The sequence below is a fragment of the Xyrauchen texanus genome, chromosome 17 (assembly GCF_025860055.1).
Source record: "Xyrauchen texanus isolate HMW12.3.18 chromosome 17, RBS_HiC_50CHRs, whole genome shotgun sequence".
In the NCBI taxonomy this organism is placed as follows: domain Eukaryota; kingdom Metazoa; phylum Chordata; class Actinopteri; order Cypriniformes; family Catostomidae; genus Xyrauchen; species Xyrauchen texanus.
Window position 1 is genome coordinate 33,749,300 of NC_068292.1, and position 23,898 is coordinate 33,773,197.

A 23,898-nucleotide genomic window follows, 5' to 3' on the forward strand; every position below is an offset into this window, starting at 1 on the left:
TTTTTGTCTTTTGTTTTTGTGCTTTGGGATCGTCTGGAATCCGATCCTCTGAGGGGGGGTTCTGTCATGTTCTCTGTTGTCTTTTGTTTTTGTGCTTTTATGTTGAAGTTTAGTTTAGTTCCTGTTTCCTGTTTGGTTTTTGTAGTCCTTGGTAGTTTCTTTTTATGATTGGTTTCCCTCTGATTGTTTCTCCTTCCCTGATTGCTTCACCAGGTGTCCCTCATTCCCTTGTTTGTTCCTGTGTGTATTTAAGCCCTGCCTTTTGTTCACTCCTTGTCGATTGTTGAATGTTGTTTAACCTGGTATGTTTCCCCTGCCCGTGTACTCAATTTTATGTTTATTTCCCCATTGAGGGTTTTCCTTTGTGTTTATTGGTTTGTCTGTTTAAATAAAGTTTGACTGCATTTGGATCCGCATCTCCTCGTCTGCCTTCGCTGCTCGTTCGTAACAATTAGAAAGTCACACGAGTTAGAACAAGATGATGGCGATATGGAATGCAGATAGAATTTGAATTTTTGGGTAAACTATTCTTCTAAAACATTACGGTCGAAGCAATTATAGCTTAAAGTTATATTTACAGCGTAAAACAAAATGAACCTTGAACCAAATGGTTCCATTTATTTTGGTTCACTGAGTATTTAAAAATACTTTTTCTGATCGTAGACAACTGCACAATATCTGTAAAGAAGCAGATCTTTTAAAATACAGCTTTAGTAAAATACATTTCATTTAAATATTGATGCATCCATTGATGCATCCATTCAACTCAACTCATTTAAAAATCCTAGTGTTTTACAATGGGCAATATGATCAGCAATATGTATTCTCCTCTACAATTACTTCTAGTATCTCTTTGTGTAAAAAAAAAAAAATCACATAATAAACGTTAATCTGACTAATAGGTGGTAAAATGTGGATCTTACTAAACTATAAAAACACATTTTTGTCAGGATGGCACCTTCTGCTCCTATTTAAATAAACATCCATCCACATGTTTTCCTTTACTGCTCACTCTGTTGGAGTTTGATCACAAATAATAAGAATCATATCCAAAAGATTTCCAGTTTAGATCTTCTCAACATAGTTGCCAGGAAACATGCCTTCCTTTCCTCGCAGACGGCCTTGCCACCAACCTGAGGGGTCTGGACAGAGAGCACAGAAGTGGTCACTGCAGCTGTTTATTACAAAATAACCATGCCTACAATCCATATAAGGTTTTCTTGTCATGTAATAAAAGTGAATTACCTTCATATATTATTTCTATGATATCATCTACTTGAAAACTCAGTTCATCTGTGTCCTGGGCATCATATGTGTACAGTGCTTTGCATTGTGGGGTGCGGGGTTTAGGTTTGGGGTTGGGTTTAGGTCGCCCTGACCCAGGGAGAGGCTTGTACTCTTTCGATCGTCTGCGATGCATTCTGTAGCATGGAAAGGGAACGTAGGGCAATACAATACAAGACAAGACAAAATTACTTTCCTTTGTGAAATATCATTTAGTATAATCAGTTAAGTATAAATCAATAAATGGGTGACTCTAAAATTTGGGGCACTGACTACTTAAAAGTAATTTACAACTTCTTCAAATCATGCTTTATCTGTGTTAAACATTTATCGCATGTCCTGGAAAAAGCTGAAATCTGATCATGGCCTTGACAAACCTTCAAGTGGATTTTGACTGTGTGTGATTGTAATGATATTTCTCACTTTTTTGAAAAATAAATAAAAAAGTTAAGCCTTGGATTTTTCAACACTAGCAAATATCAAGCAAGCAAATAACTTTGATATAGCAAAGCAAATAACCAAATAAATGCAAAGCTCATTTTTGAATTAAAATTCTCAAACACTAATTGATTTGGTAAACCTACTGTCAGATTATGATGTAAAATAATACAATTACTTTAAAATGATTTACAATAATGATATAACTGTATATTATTAATAAGCTTTAATAAAGTTGTAATATTTATTTAATTTGAGAAATGTTTAGTTTTTAGCAATTTTACAAATGCTGTTGTTATATATAAATTATATAAATAACATGAATTAAATATTATTATTAATAATAATAATATAAAATATACTTTTTATGAATTTAATAAAGAGTAGATGAAAAACCCAAATGTCTGAAATTCTGGCAAATTTGACCTTTCAACTATTTTTCATATCAAAACTTAAAAAAAGAAACTAAAGAGACACAAAACATGTTTAAAGCTATTTTTATCTGTACTTTAAAACTTTTAAGGCATTTTTATCTTTGAAATCACCACAGGGGAAGAAAAGTTCCCCTAGTTGAAGAATCACCCAAGCTTTGGATGCCATAGCACTTTTTCTTCATAGCTTCTACAAACTGATAGATTTATTTCTTATATCAGATCCTCCTGCTGTAATACACTTCATCTCACCCTGCCACGCCTTGGTCAGGAACATTCATGAAGCCCATTTCGGTGTAGATCTGGCTTTCGCGCTGACTGTGGCGAGATCCCTGGAATCGGGGAAGGGTGGGCTGATCCATACTGGACTGCTGAAGCAGAACAGAGTTCCTAACAGAGGGCTGCAGGCCCTGGGTTCCTCTTCCTTGACCAGCAGTCTTAGAAGGTTCTTAAATCACAGGCAATTTATACAATTTTAAAGCTTTAGTCAAAGGCAGTTTTGCATGTCTTGAGTAAAATGTCGTACTGTGGTCTTACCACGTGAATACCGGCCTACGTTGCGATTCTGGTTTCCAATATACCTGCTTTTTCGGTTGTCGCGGCGAGTGGGTCCTGTAGGGGATGATAAATATCAATGTCTGCCATGGCCAAATTGTCTACAAATTTTTTGTCAAAGCTTTAGGTGCACCAAATAGTGCTTGTAAAAATATGGTTGTTAACAGACAACCCACACAACTGATCAGAGGTTACATGCAGAATTATGTAACTCCCCCAAAAATTTTCAGTAAACTCGGTACAAAACTTTTTTTTACTTACATTAATGTCAAATTTCAACACTCACTTGCGTTTTTAGGGAGACCAGGTCCAATGCTGACAGTTAAGATCTTACTGGTGGACTTCAGAACAGCCTCATCGCCCTGTCCCATCTGAAACTGTATCTGACGAGAACCAGCAGAAGCAAATGGACCCCAGCCACCTTTCTTAACCTTAAATTCAAGTCTGCAAAAGAGTAAGAGCCTTTAATACAATATTACAAGACCAACATTGTGGCAGAATAGTGGCAATTTTCACAGTGAGGGAAACAGCTATGATAAAAGTGGTGCTTACAGGTTGTTGAACTTAAGTGGCAACTTTTTCTGGGATTTTTCTTCATAACGCTTGTACAGCAGACTGAGGAACTCTGTTTTAAAGACAGACTGCAGCACACTATCATACTGCTCTTCATGCAATATGAAGATGTCATCCTGTAGTGTGCTGTGAAAGCCGAAATCATACAGTGGACAGACCTTTAGAAGTAGGCATAAGCAATTTCATGAAAATACAACAGCATGGTTTTAAAACATAAAGGGATAGTTCACCAAAAAAGAAAATTATTTACTCACCCTTAGCTCAGTAGGTCCTTAAAATGTAAGCGAATGGAGATTTCTCTTTTTAAGCTCCAAAAATCACAGACAGTCAGCATTACCGTCATCGTTACCACTCCAGCGGTTAAATAAATGTCTTCTAAAGCGACACGATTGCTTTTGGTGCAAAAGATATGAATTAAGTACTTTTTTAAACTCTAAATCATGCTTCCGGTGAGCAGTTGTACGTATGTGTGACATAATTGCATTGTCATTTGAAACGTGAGAACTGACGCAAGTGAGTTACAGCCGAAAGACCAGCGCTGTTGAGAAGGAATAACTCTGTACAGTAGCTTGGTTGGTTTCGATTTAGATCTGTATTGATCTGTTTCTTTACTCACAATGGTGAGTTTGTGTGCTTCTCCTGGATGTCTCAACTGAGAGGAGAATGTGAGATTACATCTGTATTCGTGGCAACATGAACTCATCACACGGGAGAGATTGTTTGGACTCCACCCTCTCATGAAGCATTGGATTATGGTTAAAAATTATTAAATATTTATCTTTTTTTCACACCAAAAGCATTCGTGTCGCTTTAAAAGACATTAATTTAACTGCCAGAGTCATATTGATGACGTTTATTCTGACTGTCTGTGATTTTTGGAGCTTTAAAAAAGAATTCATTTGCATTTTAAGGACCTACTGAGCTCAGATATTTTTCTTCAAATGTGTTCTGGTAAAGAAAGAAAGCCATACATACCTGGGATTTCATGAGGGTGAGAAAATAATTAGAAGATTTTCAATTTTGGGTGAACTATCCCTTTAAGAACTAAGAACTTTAGGGTTTAAAAACCTTGATTCAAATGTTTCATTCTGACATAAATGCATCTATTATTAAATCTTTTCAAGCTTGCATGTTGGGGAAACTTTCAAGTCTTAAAGACTATCAAGCATTTTACACGATAGAGTACCTAAGAGAGACAGACTGGATCTTCTCCACCTCGATTTTCCTCTTCAGGACCTCCCGAATCTGCCCTTTCTCAGGACCCTGTTTCACCTTCTCCCGTCCAATCAGATAAAGGAACTTAGGGGTGAGAATGAGATCACGCTTGACAGTCTGTGGGCATTGAGAGCACATATGTGAGCACATAGCCACATGAAATATATCAGAAGTGCACATGAAGAAGGACACATATGTTGGCAAGCTGCTTCGGTAAACAAACACAAAATATCACATGAGTTTCTGCCTGTCCAATGAGACAAGCTAATGCTTTAGCAGCTTTTGAGTTGCACCTTAAACCTGCGATCGTATTTGACCACTACATCAGCAAAGTCGATCCTCTCCCTGCGTCCCACGAACTGCCGAATCTCTGGATGGTTGTCCGTGCCGAGGTAGTCGCCAACAAAATTGCGGTTCAGACTGTTCTTTCGTCTCTCCTTCTTATTCAACAGGAGGTCAGATGCTGAAATTAGAAAAGAAGTAATGTGATTTACAATTAGGTACACTTCATTGTGTTCTCATATCCAAGAATTATGGGGAAGGGGCATTATGATACTGTTTATTGATAGACATAGAGCATCTCAGATGCATAGACCATGGCTTAGCTCAAACCCCATATCCTTTGTTTATAGTCATATGTACAGTAACGTGTACAGTCTTCAGATGGAACAATATATTTAGATTGCACATTAAATATAAAAAGGAAATTATTTTCTATTTGTATCAACAGAAGAATTCGGGTGAGCTCTTACCTTCTTCTCGCATGCGGACATATTTGCGCACAGCGATGTGCTTGCGCCAGGCTTTCTGGATTACTCGAGCATATCCATTGTACTTTCTTTCCCTCATCTCTTCCAGTAGAAACAGCTGAAGATGATAGAGGAAGCTTATTGGCATGCCATAATCACAGTCGCCACTGAGATTCAGAATGTCAACAAAATGCAAAGATGAGCATGAGACCAAAGTATCAACTAATGATATGCTTCAAATATGAAAGGGAATCCACCAAATATGGATTATATTCTCCATAATCAGGTTTTTGGAAAATCAGCCATACAAGAGGCTATTTGAAGTATGAAGGAATTTCTGATATTCATTTAGTGAGACTGAATTACTTATTGCTTTGCACAATACCTGAGGAATGCATCTGAGTTGCCAAACAGCAAAGTACCGGTAATTCAGTAAAATAAACCGACCCACCTCTGAGAAACTGATTTACAAAGGCAACACAGGAAGATAACCTGGTCCCAAATGTTCAGTTAAAGGATTTGATTCCCACAGTTTACTATATGAACCATATTTACATATTTGAGTGTTACAAAACTTTGGACCTTACATCACTACCTTCAAGTTACCAAAGAAAACTAAAAAAACCTACAGATTCAGGGGCCTTGATGAAGATTTTGGTCTTGCCCAGCTGGTACTGGTCTGAATCCATGTTGACAGATTTTAAAAGGTGTAGGACACCCTGTTTCTCATCTCCACGCCATTGAGGCCAAGATTCTTTGGTCAAGATAGCATATCTGTACAAGTATGTCATTACAGTTTGTAAGTGCAAGCTATAAAAAAAAGTCCATAAATAGCATTTGACATCTTGACAGTGGAAGTGATAAGCAGTAATTTGAATTAAAAGTACCTTTGTAGGAATTTCTTAAAGGCACGACGGAACGCGTAACCGGCCCTGCGCACACGGATGTTCTCCCGCAGTCCCAGATACTCCACCTGGTGTTTCACGCGACTCTCCTCCCAGTCGCGAGGTTTTTTTGTCTCGTTGGGCTTCATGCATCGAATGTAGTGAGGGGTGCATTTCATAAGAGTCTGGACCAGATTATTTGCCTGTTTCTGTCGAGGGAGAACAAAATAAACATGTTTAAATCAGAGATAATTTTTCGTGATAACTGGATGTAGATTTTTTTTTTTAATCATTTCATAGAAGTTGCACTTATCTACATTATATTTATGCATCTGGTAGACGCTTTCATCCAAAGCAACTTACAAAGTATGCAAGGTTTGTGTGTTCACTAGAAATCGTACCCATGACCTTGGCGTCACTAGTGCCATGCTCTATCATTTGAGGTAAAGTGAATTCTTGTCAATTAAATATTTTAGAGTTGAGAAGAACTAGTAAAAAATGTATATTCGCTGTATAATTTCTCTCTAAGTGGTAAAGCTCCATCTTAAATTAAGTGTGTGTGTATTTCATATCAGATCACATCTAGTTTTACTTCTATTGTGTATTTCTATGGTCTTTGAATTAGATGGTTTACCTTAATCTTTGAACCTGCGGTGGTGGGACGGCCCCTCTTCTCAGCCTCTAGGTTTTCTGGGAACAAATCTTTGATGAATGGGCTGTGGATGCAGATAAAAAGCAAAATCCATGATTTCAAACAACTCTTACCAGCACACAAAAGATAAAATCATACAGCTGACTATTATAATATGGAGTACTATGCCACGGAAATGGACTCTCTCAAAAGAAGAAAACAACTTAACAACTTTCACTGAAATGGTCTACCATATTGATTTTATGACTTATTTTTGTGATTTCTGATTTGATTAGAACACAAACCTGCAGATGTTTAGCAACCATTAACCTCTCAAGTGCACTTTATGTTTACAACACACAAGCACGTCTATGATCCAGTTAATAAGGTTACAATAACCAAAATAGCAATACTTACAACTCACTGCTCTGCATGAGCTCGATGATGTCATTGAACAACACATCCCTGTTCCTTTCACAGAAGCCACTCACATCATAAGACACCTGAAAAACAGGACTCACGTTATTCAAACTAGCCAATCTATATTTCTTTCATTGTCCTTGCTGAAAGCACTTTACTAAACTCTCAAAGCATCAGTATTCAGTTGCAGGAAATCCCGTGTATTCATCTAAATCTCATAATCATACTCAAGTTATCAATGTGCAAACCAACAATGCACACATTTGGTAGCAACGTTTCATATATTTTTTTCATGTCTGACTATTTGACAAGATTTTTTAACAGAAGTTATTAAATGGCAAAGAGATTTGTAATTAAAAAAAATGACCATTTAGTAAAACAACAAAGATGTATGAGATGCACATACACCACATTCACAATAGGGGGCAGTGTTTGAAACACATTACTGCCGTCTTTCAAAATAGTCCAAACATGACATCTACCACTTTATTAGATATACAGCTGCAGATGTATTCTAAATAGAAATGTCCTCGTGTTACAGAGTACATTTTCACTCTTTACACTACACTCTCAACACTCTGTAGAGTTCAATGCAGAGTTGAGAGTTGTCTCATACCTTGCCAGCATAGTGGTGAACTATGAAACCCTTGTTCCAGCTGTTGAAATGCTCATGAGTGCCGATTTGCGACTGCAGTTTCTGCAGCAGAGTTTGATCTGCACCCTCTCCTTTTGCATGCATGGTGGCGCACACGTCATCCAGGATGCTCATGATACCAGGAGGATTCTGGTTAATTAAGAGGTCCCCATATGAAGCCATTAGTGGAAAGGGAGTTGTAATGCATATGACATAAAGACTTTCATAGAAAACTACTGGAATGTTTAATAAAAGTGTAAACTTACCACTTTGGACTCAATCAAGTCGCATACAACTTTGTTATTGAAGTATTCAATGGGGGTCCATTTGATTCCTTCCTGCACATACTCTTCCTGCAAAAGAGACAGCGGAAAACATCAGTAGTTACCTCTGAGACCTCTTTAGATAGTGGTTTATTAGAGAGCTTCTCACCTGCTCTGCTTTCAATGTGAGCTCGATAAAAATCTGCTGCAGTTTTTCATTTACAAAGTTAATACAGAACTGCTCAAATCCATTTTTCTGAAGAAAGATAAAAGCAGGAAGTAACTGTCAATATGAATATGATGAGTGAAAAGGAGCATATACACAGCAGAAGAGGCTTTGAACATCCATTTAGAAAATAAAACAGAATTCACCTGAAAGATTTCAAAGCCATAGATGTCCAGAACTCCAACATTTAACTCCTCGTGGTCTTTCTGCATAGCCTTGTTTATAGCCTACAAATACCACAAGCAGAAATCCATTTCATTAATGGCCTTATTTTGCTTTTTGAAAAATAGATACCACAGAAACACAAATCACACTTTACCAAAAAACAAAACAATTTTCAACAGTTATTATTCATGCAGTTTTTATGACTTCAAATGAATTGGGAGACTACACTGGATATTTGCAGATCCATTTAAACTACTCAAGGCAAAATATACACTTTACATTACTTGCATACATGCATATATACAAACATACTTTACCTACAATCCAGATACTGAATAAATAAAAAGTGTTTTATGTCAACAGCTTTTAAATCTAGCAGATTAACTCACATCAACAAGGTAGTCAAAGAGTCTAGAATAAAGTGCTTTGGACAGGGCGTTCTGACTGAAGGAGGCCTGCTCCGTGTTCAGGGTGACAGAAATACTCTCTGTCTTGCCACCCCACTTGCTGTCCATTATGCGACTGGTTAGTTTTTTCTTTAGACCATCTTGATTGATTCCCAACAGGTATGACGGGAATGCCAGAACTGCAACAGGGTGACAGAAGAGGGCAGCAGGAAGCACAACATTCAGTCAGAATGATTTTCAAAAAGGTTTTAAAGCTTTTGTCAGCAAACACTATTTTCTCTGTTGTGAATACCTCACTTCAATATACAAGCAAGGTCTCTACGGCTATAATGCGGTTTGGCCTTTTTATTGACTGAGATGGCAAAGAGGGGAAAGGATATTACAGGGGAGGAGAGGGGGAATGGGATCAGGCCGGATTCGCACCTGCATCTTTCACATGCACACCACAGGTCAACATGTCAGTAGCACATGTGTTGATTGCTGCTAGGCCACTGTTACAACACACTATATTTCAAAACATGAAAAATATTGAATAGTGAACTCACAGTCTTCACTCTCCACCACAGCATAGTTGCCTTCTTCTCTAAAAGCAATGTTGCCAAGATGAAGAATTCCTGCCACAATCTGCAGCACAGTGTCCTGATCTTCAATGGACAGACCCACCACTGACATAGCTGCCTTTAAGAAACACAATATCATCATTAGAATAGTGAATTAAAAAAATATGTATGCATAAACAATCAGAAGATTCATATTAGGATACATGGTCTCAAACCCACCATAGTGTCTGCAAACTCCTTCTTGTCATTGATGTCCTCCACCGTGTAGGTGCTGGATTGGTTTAAATAGAAGTAGTAGTCAGGGGTGGTGATGCCTAAATTTTCTCTCTGCTCTTTCGTGGCCCCTTCCAAAAGCTGATAAACACAGAAATGTCAGAAAGGAACCACTAGCATGACACTTGAAAGTAGCTTTTATCTAATTTCAAATGACTTATCTCCATATATTGACCTGATTTAGTGAATAGTGCTACAAGTAACATTACTAGTACGACACCATACAATCCACAATTGGTCATGAAAATTGACATAATTAACCTCAATTTGTTGCAAACCTGAATGACTTTCTTCTGTGGAACACAAGAGGGAAAGAATTAGGTAGAATATCAGCCTCAGTCGCTATTTGCTTTTATAGTATGTGATAAAACACAATGAAAGTGAATGGTGACTGAGACAAACATTCTGCCAAACATCTCCTTTTGTGTTCAACAGAAGAAAATAAGTAAATTCGATTTGGAACAAAAATGAGCACGAGTGCATAATGACCAAGTTTTCCTTCAAAACAGATCAAATAACACTTCCCTAACATGACCAATTTGACAAATTGACACGTCATACCCTGAAATTACATTTCCTGAATGCATTTCCATGAGATCAATGCATTACCTGGTAATATATATGGAAATTCCTTTCGCCGTGGTTCTGAGACACGACTCTGGATTTTTCCAGCAGGAAATTTGAGATTTTCCCCCCGTCAGGTTCTCCTCCTCGGCTGAACTGAATTTCAAAATATTTCCCCTGGGGTATGAAATAGACAATATGGCAAACATATCATGCAAAGAACTCAAAGCTTGTTATCACATCTCCCTGTATAGACCAATGCAGAAAAGAAAATGAATTAAAAAAATTACTGAAGTACAACTTCATAGCCTACACACAACAAAACTGCACTCATACACTCAAATCATGTAGCATCAACAAGTCGTTACATGTTGAGAACTAGCTTGCTCTAAATTACATTCTTAGAACTGCACAAAAATGCCAGGGACCGAACAGCATATGGGGATTTAGTACTCCTTCAGAACTAAACTAATAATTATTATTTTATAAAATTATATATTTAAAAATATTAGCAAAAAATAACAATGTAAAAAAATATACTTAAGATATATGTTATACAAATTAAATGTTTAGATACATTTATCTAATCCTTAAAATGTATAAATAATTTAAGATCCATAAAAAATAAAATCACATTTTTATATCAATAACACTATGTAACACAATTTTTGTTCCTTGGTAGTAAGTGTTATTTCCTAATTCCTTATGCCTCAGAAGTATAGAAAATGGCTATTATTCCCCACAAACTTTGCTTTTGTGACCAGGACAGTGATATTTTGAAATGCACCTATTTCCAATCAGAAAACGGTCTTTTCATTCACATCAAGTCAGAAAAAATAACATAGGAATCCTAATTAACATACATTTATAATAAAGTAATACAAAAATGACTACAAATGATTTAGAAGTGAGTCGTTTTTTGAGATTTACGATTATACTGTAAATCACTTTTACAAAATCAGCCCCCAAATATACTCATCATACTTCAAGGCGTCCAACAAGGTATTGATGCTGTTGTAATCCTCTTTGAGGTGCACCGAGTGAGCCAGGGGAAGAGACGGGTTCTTGTTACCATTATGGAGCAACATGGCTTTGAGGTTCCTAGATGAGCTGTCAATGAAGAGTCGCCATTCATTCTCGTTACAGGCCAATCCGATTGCCTCGAACAGACTGGTCACATTGTGGCAGAATCAGAGCCCCTCTTGACAGGTGAAGAAGCTGGTAAAAGGTTGGTGAGGTTCCTCTGATCTGCGACTTGCACACTTTCATCCAACATGTTCCACTGCTTGAGCTCAGATCTCAAAAGCTCGGCATTGGACTTGGTGAGACCAAGATCCCTTATCAAGTTGTTGAGGTCTTCTTGGTTGGGGTAGTATGGGTTTCTCTCCTCAGTCACCTGGATCTACAATGACTTCCCGCTTTCTGACTTGCTGCTCTCTTCTAAAGACGGCTACTCTCTCTCTGGAGGAGTGGGTATGGGGAGCTCATGGCAGTGTGGCACCAGGGCGATGGGTGAAGGAAGGTCTGGATATGTGATAGCAGGCGCATTCTTGCCAGTCTGACGTTTGGAAGGCTCCACCATGCAGAAGCAGCAGTTGCTTGAGTGGTCAGTGGATTCCCACAAGATTCTTGGGATAGCGAACTTCATGGCTCTATTTTGTGCTCGCAGGTGAAATGAAACATACCAAAATGCATCTGCTTGATTCCATCTCAGAAAAATGCAGATATGTATCCACTTAGGGAAGCTGGAACTAAACTGAACTGGTGGGCTTAAGGCCCCTGTATTCATATTACTATTTATATTAATGGAAAGTTCTAGAATTTACTCCAAGTTTACTCAGCACTGAATCTATATGGAATGTTCTGGAAAATAGGTACATTTCAAAATATCACTGTCCTGGTTACAAAAGCAAAGTTTGTGTGGAATAATAGCCATTTTCTATAATTTTGAGGCATAAGCTATTTTAATTAAAAAATTAAAATTGTTACACAATGTTATTTGTCAAAAGTATGATATGCATATATAATAAAAAATAAATGTATAAACAGTTTGTTCTATTAATACTATTTATAATTTTAGCCAAAAAATTGGCTGATATCACAATGGTTTTCATCTGAAATAAATCTGGAAAACCTTTACATTTCTGACCCTAATTGAAGGTATTGTCAACAATAACAAATTATATTTAATCTTACATCTAGGCATTACATCTAAATTAAGATGTCTGTAATTGAGCTTTCATCACTTAACACTCAATAAATCTGAGACAAATTGTTTAGGCAAGACTCACAAAGCGACTGGAGTTGTTGTTGCGGACAGTCTTGGCATTCCCAAAAGCCTCCAGGAGGGGATTGGACTGGAGAATGATGTCTTTAACATGCTAAGAGCGGAAACAACATGATGACACATGCAGATACAGTGTGTCATGAACAATGTGTGCTGTGTATATCATACACACTGTCCATTTGCTTAAGCACCGAATGCACTTTAAATTATGCCATTTTTATAGTTCCTTAATCTTCCCCTTCAAAGAGTAATCGATACTTGCCTTAGTCAAATTTGGAAGTAAACAGCTCAATACAAATGCCACAAAATCTGTATCTACACTTGAATAACATTTTCCTTTGGGAAAGTACAATCTCTTCTATTGGCACAAAGAGTGAAATGTCACAGACCAGGAAAACAAAGAGATCACTCTTTAGAGTTTGACTTTTTGTTCACCCACTGCCATGATAACAATCTAGGTCAGTGGTTCCAAAACAGGAAATGCAGATATAAATTATAACAGAAATGTGTCTAAATATTTTCTGATAAACAAAGTGAAAAATGTAATTATTATAATAAAAATGTGACAATGGCCATAAATAAGATGGGGGTGCATGCTGTAAAAGTGTCGAAACCACTGATTTAGGTGATTTCTACACATGTTCGATTTCTACCAGAGTTCAATCAGGCACTCTGTAACTAAATGGGCATCTGGTGCATTATAAACTCACCTGAACTTTAGGCCCGCCACCAGACACTTTCGAAATGTAGCTCATAATGTACTTGGCTGCCACTGTCTTTCCTGCGCCACTCTCTCCGCTACATTATAAACACACTCATATCACATATGATGCAAACCTATGCAATACAAACAGATTCAAACATTATTAAACTGCCTCAGGTCACTGACTTTGCATGTCTGATCTCTGACCTGATAATAACACATTGGTTCTCCGAGTCAATCATCATGTTGCGGTACATGTTGTCAGCCAGAGCGTAGATGTGGGGGGGATTCTCATACTGTGCCTGAGAACAATAGGATACATTTGCTGATCATGTCTATGTATTTTTATGCCTTGCAAACATTTGAATGCTTGTGATATATTGCTTTGTTGTTGAACTGTGCCGATTTAAAGGAACGTTCCAGGTTCCATAAAGTCAAGGTCAGTTGACAACATTTGTGGTTTATTGTTGATTACCAAAAAAAGTATCATTTTGACTCATTCCTCATAAAACTTTTTTACAAAAACATCACGGTTACAGTAAGGCACTTCCAATGGATGTAAATGGGGCCAGTTAATAAACATTAAAATACACACTGTTTCAACAATAGCCACAAGATTTAAACATTATACTTGTTAACATGATTTTAGTGTACTAAAATTACTTACTAAGCTTATCTGTGTAAAGTTATATCCAATATTACAACTTTATTCTCATGACAATGGAATCCATGTAAACCCTATAATCCGGTATGCAATTATAACACATATAATTGTCATAAATATATATATATATATCATATAATTGTATAACACATAATATATAACACATATTGTTTACGTTTATTGGTGGCCGTGGTTGGCCATGGGGTTAGAACCTGACCTTCTGATTAACAGCCCTGTGTGCTTTAACCACTACACCACCGTCATGATCAACATTATGCTACAAATGTCGACTGAGCTTAACTTTTATTGCACCTGGAATAGTCCATTAAATATGTTGCCAAAGTAACATTATCCAGCTGGCTGATATGAGGATTTATCAATATTGAAAATGATAAACAAATGGGTAATCTTTTGTACAGTATGTAATTGTTTTCTAACTAAATGCGTTTATGAATGTATAGGTGTCTCTGTGTTACAGTATAGCTTTTTAATATTTTTTTACATATTTTATATGTGTCAGATATTTTAAATCGTTAAATAAGCTATTTATCATATTTGTAGTGGGGTCAGTGAAAAGATGGCAGGGCCTGCAGAAACGCTCATGGCACTGGTTAGTGTGGGATTAAATGTGGTTACATTGGAAAATTAAAAGTCAGATTTGCAGGGGCCTGGGTAGCTCAGCAAGTAAAAACGCTGACTACCACACCCGGAGTCGCAAGTTCTCCAGTCTGCTGAGGGACTCCAGTTAGGCTTCCTAAGCAACCAATTGGCCCGGTTGCTAGGGTGGGTAGAGTCACGTTGGGCTAACATCCTTGTGGTCGCTATAATGTGGTTCTCGCTCTTTGTGGGGCACGTGGTGAGTTGTGCATGGATGCCGCAGAGAATCGCGTGAGCATGCACTAGGTCTCGCGGTAACAAGCTCAACAACCCACATGATAAGATGCACGGATTGATTGTCTCAGATGCAGAGGCTACATAAATTCGTCCTCCACCACCCGGATCGAGGTGAGTCACTACGCCACCATGAGGACTTAGAGCACATTGGGAATGATGACATTACTTCATAATTCATAATCCATAATTTAAGTACTTTCTATGAGTTGTCCATCCACAAGGAAAATGTTAGCAAATGCAGGTCTGAAAATGCAGCCTCTGTAAGCACAATGGCAAGACTGGACTTGCAATGGCATTACTCTGCCTTAAACAGCTCAGACTGCCTGCCATGTCTAACTGACTAATGCAGTAGGAATGATTAATCAAATGAAGTACTTTAATTCAGATTCATGTACATGTATTTAGGGCACAGTAAAGCACCATGTATCTGACACTAAAAAAGGTTGACGTCAAATAAGTTTGTTGTACTTACAGCTCCCTGATACAGCTCGATCTCACGGTCTGAGAAATACGGCAGCTGTTTGAAAGGGTTCACTGATATCAGCACAGGGCCAATGTATGTCTGAGCAGTTGTGGTTAAGGCCTTGTAAATATCTTATTAGTGGACAGTGGACACTGTCAAATGAATCCACCTGAATATATCCTGTATAATGAACCTAGTCAGGCTGTAAAAATCTAAAGCCAGTAAGAAAGGTTCTTGATCCATTCTTGAGCCGATCTTCGGCCATTGAGATTGTGGGCAAAAGCCACCTTGAGTCAGTTTCAACATCTCCCAACAGCCTTGTCAATCGATACTACATAAATTCTATTTTCAAAATATTCTAGTGAATTTAGTAAATAAGCATATATTATATTAACATCATACAAAGTCCAGTAAACATTAAAAAGCTAAATCAATATTTTGTGTGACCACCTTTGCTTTTTAAACAGCACCAATTCACCTAGGTGCACATAGACACAGTTTTTCTTGGTTGTTGGCAGATAGGATGTTCCAAGCTTCTTGGAGAATTCACAACAGTTCTTCTATCAATTTTGGCTGCCTCAATTGCTTCTGTCTCTTTGTGTAATCTCAGACTGACACGATGTCCGGTGGGGGGCTTTGTGGGGGCCATGGCATCTGTTGCAGAGCTCCATGTTCTTCTATTCTAAACTTTTCTATTTTCTTTTCTATTTGTTTGAGAGTCTAACATTTATATTTCCTATTGAAACACTAAAGCTGAAGATATAAATATCCATCTTAAGACAAATGCTTTTGTGAAACATCTTATGTGCCTAAGACTTTTGCACAGTACTGTATATGTCAAACAAGGCCATTTTTGTATTACGCCATGACTCCAAGAACATCCTGTACATTACACATTAGGATACAAAAATGAAGTCATCCATGTATCTTTTCTTGAGGTTATCTGTGATGGCATCTTCGCTGATCTTGGAGAGAAGGACCATGTCATCCACACCGCTGACCTTCACATTCTGAGTCTGCCAGTGATATTTCTCTTTGCTCCCCTTTGCAAGAGAGAGAGAGAGAGAGAGAGAGAGAGAGAGAGAGAGAGAGAGAGAGAACAGATTATTTATTTCAACACATCCATTTCATTTGGTCATCTCTAACTGAATGCTGACACTTTGTTGTTAAATAAATGTTATCCATTTGCAAAGGCCCGTGTTCAACAGACTTTTTCCAGCTCTAGGTCTGGTTAATAAATCTAAGAAAATACTGATTAACTGAGAGCCAATGGTAACACTTGCTTACAGCTTAAAACATAGAAGGAATTGTCATTCATAAAACACATTCTGTAATGAGCACACTCATAATACTTGTGAAACGACAAAGGCTTGGTCATTTAATCTAATATGTTTCAAAAATGAATTTGCCTGATGTACAATTAAGGTAAGTCTGATAACTGTCTCTAACTCTGAATCAACCTCTGTTAAAAGAGTAGACAAAACAGGGACTATGAAAACAACAAAACTACTGTTGTCTTTGTACAGGTGTATAGCTTCAGAAGTACTGTATGTTAAGTCATGCATATCCATAGTAGATATTCATCATAACAGAAAATATGAGCCACAATGTTTTCTTACCCTCAAGCACTAAATATTGCTAATTGCTTCAGTAAATCTGAGCATGCCTATTATATGCAAGTGCAAACACATGCACACACACACGTGTATATGAAAGAAATGCTAATATTTTTGAACATTCTTATTATTAGTAATTACATAGACATTTTAATAATTCAATCAGCATGCATGTTGGCGAGATTCCCTTTATCACGCAGGAATTCTAAGCATTCATGTTGTAGTCTTTTTCTTTAACCTGTAATGTTTTATCTTTATCTAATGTCACAAAATCTACGTTGAAGGTGTTTGTAGCTGGTAGAGATTATTTTCCACCAAATTGAGTGAACTTGATGTATTACAGAACTTATTGATGTACAATTCGCCCATGATCATGGTATGTATTTTACTCTGCTTTATAATTAAAATACAATCTAACGTAATAATTAACTTAGTCACAATCTGCGATGATAAAAACAACGTTGAAGTGCAACTTCCAAGAACAAATTTCATGATGTTGCTAACACAAGTAGATATCAAAACATAATTTACAGCCAACTAGTTTGTATTAGGGGCAACTGCAGCTCGTAATTTTGCATAACACTACGTTGGAAATATTTTAAACAACTTTATTACTAGTTTTAAAGGTACTTACCATGATGGTATTTCCTGATACACACCCTTAAAGTATCAATTCTGCGTGGAGTCTTCGAGGAACTCCTGCAAGTTTCAGGTGAAACTCCCGAGATTTAAAGTGGCTATCTAGTCTTCCATTTGATAATCCGTCTACAACATGCGTTATAATTTCTTTATTATATCCGACAATGTAAAACTAATCAGATATTGTGTTTCATATATCTGCGGCGCATGTAAAAGTTTAAATAATTGTTTTTTTTTCCGGGTGTTGTCCATGTATCGGCAAGTGTAGGCAGGTACTGGGTTTTTTCCCCCTTCTTTCTGTTATGGATGGAATCGCAGGTCACACAGAACGGCGCCTCTTTACGACGCTAAACACATACCTGAGCGACAGGTAACCACAGCTACCACAGGGAAGTGCAAGCCATACATTCCTTTCACTCTGTATCTTCCCAGCAAGGTAGGCATTGAGTATTATTTTTTGTAAACACATACATTGTACTTTTTATTCCGGTCGACAATTGCGATTACAGTTATCCACCATATCAAAATAAAATGTGGTCACGTTGCAGTAGTCACCACTGCCATCCAAAAACATATATTTATTAAAACGACACCGAACTCGTTTTTCGTGGTTTATATATATATATATATAAACCACGAAAAACGAGTGATACACACATTTTATATATATATATAAAATCGCGCGCGTGACAGTTACTTCCGGTCCTCGATATTACGGTGAAATGCCATATATGGTTTGCATCCTGTTGTGACGTATTGGCCCCGGTTCGCGGGCAGTTATTAATGGATTATGGGTTAATAAAGACGCACATTGAATCAGCTCTTGATTGTTCATTGCATAGGACACAAACATGGTGTCAGAAGTGAACACTAGATCCTGAACATGGCTTTAAACTGCATTCCTGCCCCTGAGGGCATGCGGATGTCAGGAGACATATCCAAAAATTGGGACAATTTCAGAGGGGAATTCGAGGACTATGAGCTAGCTACCGGGCTAAGTGAGAAGCCCAAAGAGGTGAGAGCGGCAGCGCTGAGGCGATTAATGGGTAATGAATGTCGGCATATCTACAGTCATAATATTGTGTTGAACGAGGAACAAACGAAGGATCCGAAATTCATACTTGATGCATTGGGAGATTATTTCAAGCCTGCGAAAAATGTGATCTACGAAAGATATATGTTCGGTTGTTGCAAGAAGGAGGTGGATGAGCCTATAGACAACTTTCTCAGGAGGCTGCGGGAACGAGCATCGACCTGTGAATACAGGGAGCTCAAAGATGAAATGATTCGCGATAGACTTGTCCTGGGCATTGCCAATGAGAACACGAGGTGGCGCATGTTGCGTGAACGTCAGCTAACTTTGTCACAGTCTGTCGAAATATGCCGACTGGCAGAAGCGACGGAACAACGAGCTAAAGTTATTGACAACACAGTCAGTGACGCTGTGAATATCGCACAACCACAAAGGCTGAAACGCAGGGATGGTGAAATGAATAATGAGCAAACGATCAGAACTGTGAAGTGCAAGTATTGTGGGGGTGGTCACAAGAAAGGCAGAGAACAGTGCCCCGCATATGGAAAGACCTGTCGATCATGTGGTGTATTGAATCATTTCGCAAAAGTGTGTAGAGCGCGTCAGATTGCAGACAGGTCCGGCAGAGTGAATGTAATGATGGATGATGGTCAGGACGTGCAAGGGCCCTACAGCGAGGGTCGACTTTTTGCTGCTGAGGAATGCATTGACACAGTAAAGTGCCCCGGTCCAAGATGGTTTGTTAACCTGACGCTTAATAAAAGAAAGCAGGCCTGTCAGCTAGACACGGGAGCAACTTGTAACGTTATGAGCCGTATAACCAAAGAAAATCTGGATTCAGAAAGCCCTTTGCAGCCAAGCACAACAAGACTGAAATTGTATTCTGGTGCCACAATGCTGTCGTTAGGCCGATTTCATACAGAATGCACAATAAAGAGCACCAAACACAAGCTAGTCTTTGAAGTGGTCGAAGCCGATCAAGAGCCATTACTTTCGGGTGACACATGTGAGCGGCTAGGGCTCATGAAATTTACCATCCCAGAAGAGCTTCACAGACTGATTGCATACTCCGACATGCCTTTCACAAAGCAACAGTTAATTGACAATTTCAAGGATGTGTTTAATGACCCAGTCGATTCAGTCCCAGGAGAGGTCCGCTTTGTGCTCGACAGCAGCATGTCGCCTGTGCAATGCGTGCCACGGAATGTGCCAGTGGCCTTGAAAGCCAGAGTAAAAGAACAGCTGGATAAATACATGAGAGACGGACACAGCACAAGTGTCACGGAACCTACACCATGGATCAGCAACATGGTAGTCATAGCCAAGCCAGACAAAGTAAGAATATGTATAGACCCAAAACACCTTAATCAAGCACTGCAAAGATCGCACTATCACATGCCAACGCTGGAAGACGTTCTGTATAAATTACCCAAAGCACGTCTGTTCACGCTGGTAGACGTTCGCGATGCCTTTCTACACTGCAAGCTGGATAATGAAAGCAGCTTAATGACAACTTTCTGGACACCATGGGGGCGGATGAGATGGTGTAAACTGCCTTTCGGCATCTCCATAGCACCAGAAATCTATCAACGTAAGCAACACGAGCTGTTGATGGGACTCTGAGGCATAGAGCCCATAGCGGATGACATACTGGTTGTTGGCTGCGGTGACTCGGATGCAGAGGCCGAGTTAGATCACGACAGAAATCTCGGCGCTCTGATGGAGCGATGCAGAGCTGTGAAACTCCGGCTGAGTGAAAAAAAGGTGCAATTCAAACTCAAAGCGGTGCACTTTCATGGACACATATTGTCAGCGGAAGGATTACAAATTGACCCAGAAAAGACAAAGGCAGTCCTGGCAATGCAGACACCGCAGGATGTAAAAGCAGTTCAGCGCTTCATTGGATTTGTGACGTACCTGGCCAAGTTTCTCCCACGGCTTTCAGAGGTATGCGAGCCGCTTCGCAGACTTCTAGATAAAGACATAGCGTGGCACTGGCTCCCTAAACACGACGAGGCAGTTCAAGACATAAAACGCATGATTACGAACACGCCCGTTTTGAAGTATTACGACATAAACAAGCCAGTGACAATACAAAGCTACGCCAGCAAGAACGGTTTGGGCTGTTGTCTGCAGCAGCAAGGACAACCTGTGGCGTTCGCCTCTCGAGCGCTTACGAGAACTGAACAAAATTATGCCCAAATTGAGAAGGAATGCTTGAGTATCGTGTTCGCATGTCAGAGGTTTCATCACTATCTGTACGGCAGGGAGACAATTACTGCTGAAACCGACCATAAACCCTCGTGACAATATTTAAGAAACCACTTCTTAATGCTCCCAAACGCCTCCAAAGCATGTTATTACAGCTTCAAAGCTACAACCTGAATGTTGTGTACAAACCTGGTCCAGAGATGTACATAAGTGATACGCTGAGCAGGGCAGTGCTCGACAAGCAGGTGTCTAACGAGCCCGGACCACAACAACACGTGAGTACAATGGACAGCGCCGAGGCTGTGCTCTCATTCATAGACCAAGCACTACATCTCAACGTGACAGACATCAGTCTCCGTCAAATTGTGACCGAGACCAAAGCTGATGACGCGTTGCAGGAGCTGGCAAAGACTGTGCTAACTGGCTGGCCCGAACTCAAAGAAAACGCGTCGCTCTTGGTGCGCGAGTATTGGCCATTCAGAGATGAAGTGAACATTCAAAATGGTGTGCTTTATAGAGGTCAGTATGCCATTATACCGAAGTCATTGAGAGCAGCAATGCTCAATCACATTCACGCCACTCATATTGGAGGAGAAGCCTGTTACAGACAGGCGAGGGAAATGCTGTTCTGGCCCAACATGAGAGGAGAGATAAATGATTATGTGGCTAACTGTCCTGCATGTAACGAGTACGCGCACAACCAGCAAAAGGAAACGATGATGTCCCATGGCGCCCCTGGCAAATAGTTAGTATGGACCTGTATGCGTATGGTGGCAGAGAATTTCTGATCATAGTGGACCACTACTCAGATTACTGGGAAATTGATCAGTTGCCAGATCTGACGGCGGACACAGTCATTACACGCTGCAAAGTGCAGTTTGCGCGTTACGGCCAGCCAGATCAAGTGATTACCGACAACGGGCCGCAATTCGCTTGTGAACAGTTTAGAAAATTTGCGGCCAAGTGGGGATTCATGCATGTCACATCCTCTCCCCAGCACCCAAAATCTAACGGAAAGGCAGAATCGGCTGTGAAAATTGTGAAATCGCTCTGTAAGAGGGCAAAACTCGACGGAACAGATCCATGGCTAGCAATTCTGCACTGGCGAAACACGCCCACAGAGGGATTGGACAGCAGTCCTGCTCAACGACTGATGTCACGCAGACTTAGGTCGGGGCTTCCCATGACAAACAGTTTACTTTTCCCCAAGGTGGTCGAAGGAGTTTCGGAGAAACTGGGGTGGAAACGGCGCATGGCAAAATTCCATTACGACGCAAGAGCCAAAGACCTGCCAGAGCTTAATGTCGGTGAACACATCAGAATGAAACCACTGCCTGGAGACCGCACGGGATGGTGGCGGAGAGGCCAGTGTCTGGGAAAAGTGAATCCGCAGTCTTATGTGGTGGATGTGGATGGCACATTATACAGGCGCAACCGTGTGGATTTGCGAAGGGCTGAGCGCTCCGCCCAGTTTAATCACCAAGGAGCAGGGATCAGGCAGGGCTCGGTAGCCAGCGACGGTGAAACAGCAATCAGAGAGGGCGACACATCGGACAACACGGAATATGTGCCAGAGCAAGTTCAAGGACAAAAGCTGTCAGTGAGTAATATGCCTGCCCAGCGCGAAACCCTGATCATAACGCGCAGCGGCCGTCAGTCACGTCCACCACAGAGACTGGACTTGTGATTTAGCCTTAGTGGTGTAGACAGACTAACGCACCAGTAATACAGTTCAGTTTTGGTAATGCACAGCATAAGTTGGTCTAGTAACCACTCATGTTCGGGTTGTTAATTAATGGAGGGGGTTCTTATTGAAGTGTGGCAACGTTGTAAAGAAAGGGAGATGTTACGGTGAAATGCCATATATGGTTTGCATCCTGTTGTGACGTATTGGCCCCGGTTCGCGGGCAGTTATTAATGGAGTATGGGTTAATAAAGACGCACATTGAATCAGCTCTTGATTGTTCATTGCATAGGACACAAACACTCGAATCTGATTGGACAAGAGATGTTCCATAAGTCCTGATGGACACCATCAGCACTCGGATGCTTCACTGTGTATATCTTCGCCTGTGTTCGTGCTGTTATAAACTAAAGTGCATGAATCAAGCCACGCACAAGGTTATCCTGGAAGAAAACATGCTTCCTTCTGCTTAGAAAAAGTTCCCCAACTCTTGAGAATTGTTTTTTCCAGCAGGACAACGCTCCATGCCACATAGCCAGGTCAATCGAGGTGTGGATGGGGGAGCACCGGATCAAGATCCGGTCATGGCCAGCCCAATCTCCAGACCTGAACCACATTGAAAACCTCTGGAATGTGCTCAAGAGGAAGAGGGATGGTCACAAGCCATCAAACAAAGCCGAGCTGCTTTAATTTTTGTACCAAGAGTGGCATAAATTCACCCAACTTCAGTGTGAAAGACTTGTAGTGAGCATGCCAAGATGCATGAAAGTGGTGACTGAAAATCAGGATTATGCCACCAAATATTGATTTCTGAACTCTTCCCAAGATATAACATTAGTATTGTCTTGCTTAAAAATGAACATGAACCGGTTTTCTTTGCATTATTCAAGGTCTGAAAACACTCTTTAAAACATATTTTTATTATTATATTGGCCAGTTGTCATTTTCTGCAAATAAATGCTCTAAACGACAATACTTTTATTTGGAATTTGGGAGAAATATTGTCAGTACTTTATATATGAAAACTAAAATGTACATTTTACTGAAACGCCTACCTATAAATAGTAAATCCAGAGATACTGACAATTTTTCAGTGGTTTCTTAAAAAAAATGTCCTGAGCTGTACATGTGTGTGTATGTAAGTTAACTTTTAATAGCGTGCCTTGAGACATCGGAGTTGTTATATTGGTTGCTCTGTTCAGTCTGAATTTATTATGATTTTAAAACAGAAAGAACTGTAGTAAGCGTAGGTATTTTGGTGTAAACTATGGTTAGTTACTTTGCTAATTCTTGAGGATTCCACAAAGGATGTCCTCTTTAATATACACTAAACTTAAAAACATAACTGCATGTGTGGTAAAATATTCACATAAAATGTTCAATATGGTGGAAAAAATGAAATGGTTCACAACATTTGGCCAAAAAAAATACT

General features: G+C 39.3%; 1 protein-coding gene across 2 annotated transcripts; it reads right to left on the reverse strand.

Moving 5' to 3' along the window:
- Positions 1–602: 602 nt before the first annotated feature.
- myo1eb (myosin IEb) lies at positions 603–17,812 on the reverse strand. Of its 2 annotated transcripts, XM_052146612.1 has the most exons (27): positions 17,534–17,812; positions 16,189–16,326; positions 15,293–15,382; positions 13,470–13,564; positions 13,270–13,357; positions 12,564–12,653; positions 10,318–10,449; positions 9,655–9,789; positions 9,421–9,553; positions 8,858–9,054; positions 8,450–8,530; positions 8,247–8,333; positions 8,081–8,167; positions 7,797–7,964; positions 7,178–7,263; positions 6,764–6,845; positions 6,133–6,338; positions 5,875–6,019; positions 5,249–5,363; positions 4,790–4,959; positions 4,468–4,613; positions 3,261–3,407; positions 2,995–3,152; positions 2,691–2,765; positions 2,406–2,601; positions 1,246–1,421; positions 603–1,142 (listed from the first exon to the last, which is right to left on the reverse strand). In XM_052146612.1, exons 1-27 carry the CDS (start codon positions 17,534–17,536, stop codon positions 1,066–1,068), a joined length of 3,303 nt encoding a protein of 1,100 aa, XP_052002572.1. In that variant the 5' UTR covers positions 17,537–17,812; the 3' UTR covers positions 603–1,065. The 2 variants fall into 2 exon arrangements, with proteins under 2 accessions (XP_052002572.1, XP_052002573.1); XM_052146613.1 differs by lacking the exons at positions 13,270–13,357; positions 13,470–13,564.
- Positions 17,813–23,898: the final 6,086 nt, after the last annotated feature.

What these genes read in the sequence shown, in the direction of transcription:
- myo1eb (XM_052146612.1), bottom strand. An exon ending in CCGCAGGTTCAAAGATTAAG is followed by an intron (nt 6,339 to 6,763) that starts GTAAACCATCTA and finishes CTCCCTCGACAG; the next exon opens with AAACAGGCAAATAATCTGGT. An exon ending in CATAGAAATAATATATGAAG is followed by an intron (nt 1,143 to 1,245) that starts GTAATTCACTTT and finishes CTCTCTGTCCAG; the next exon opens with ACCCCTCAGGTTGGTGGCAA.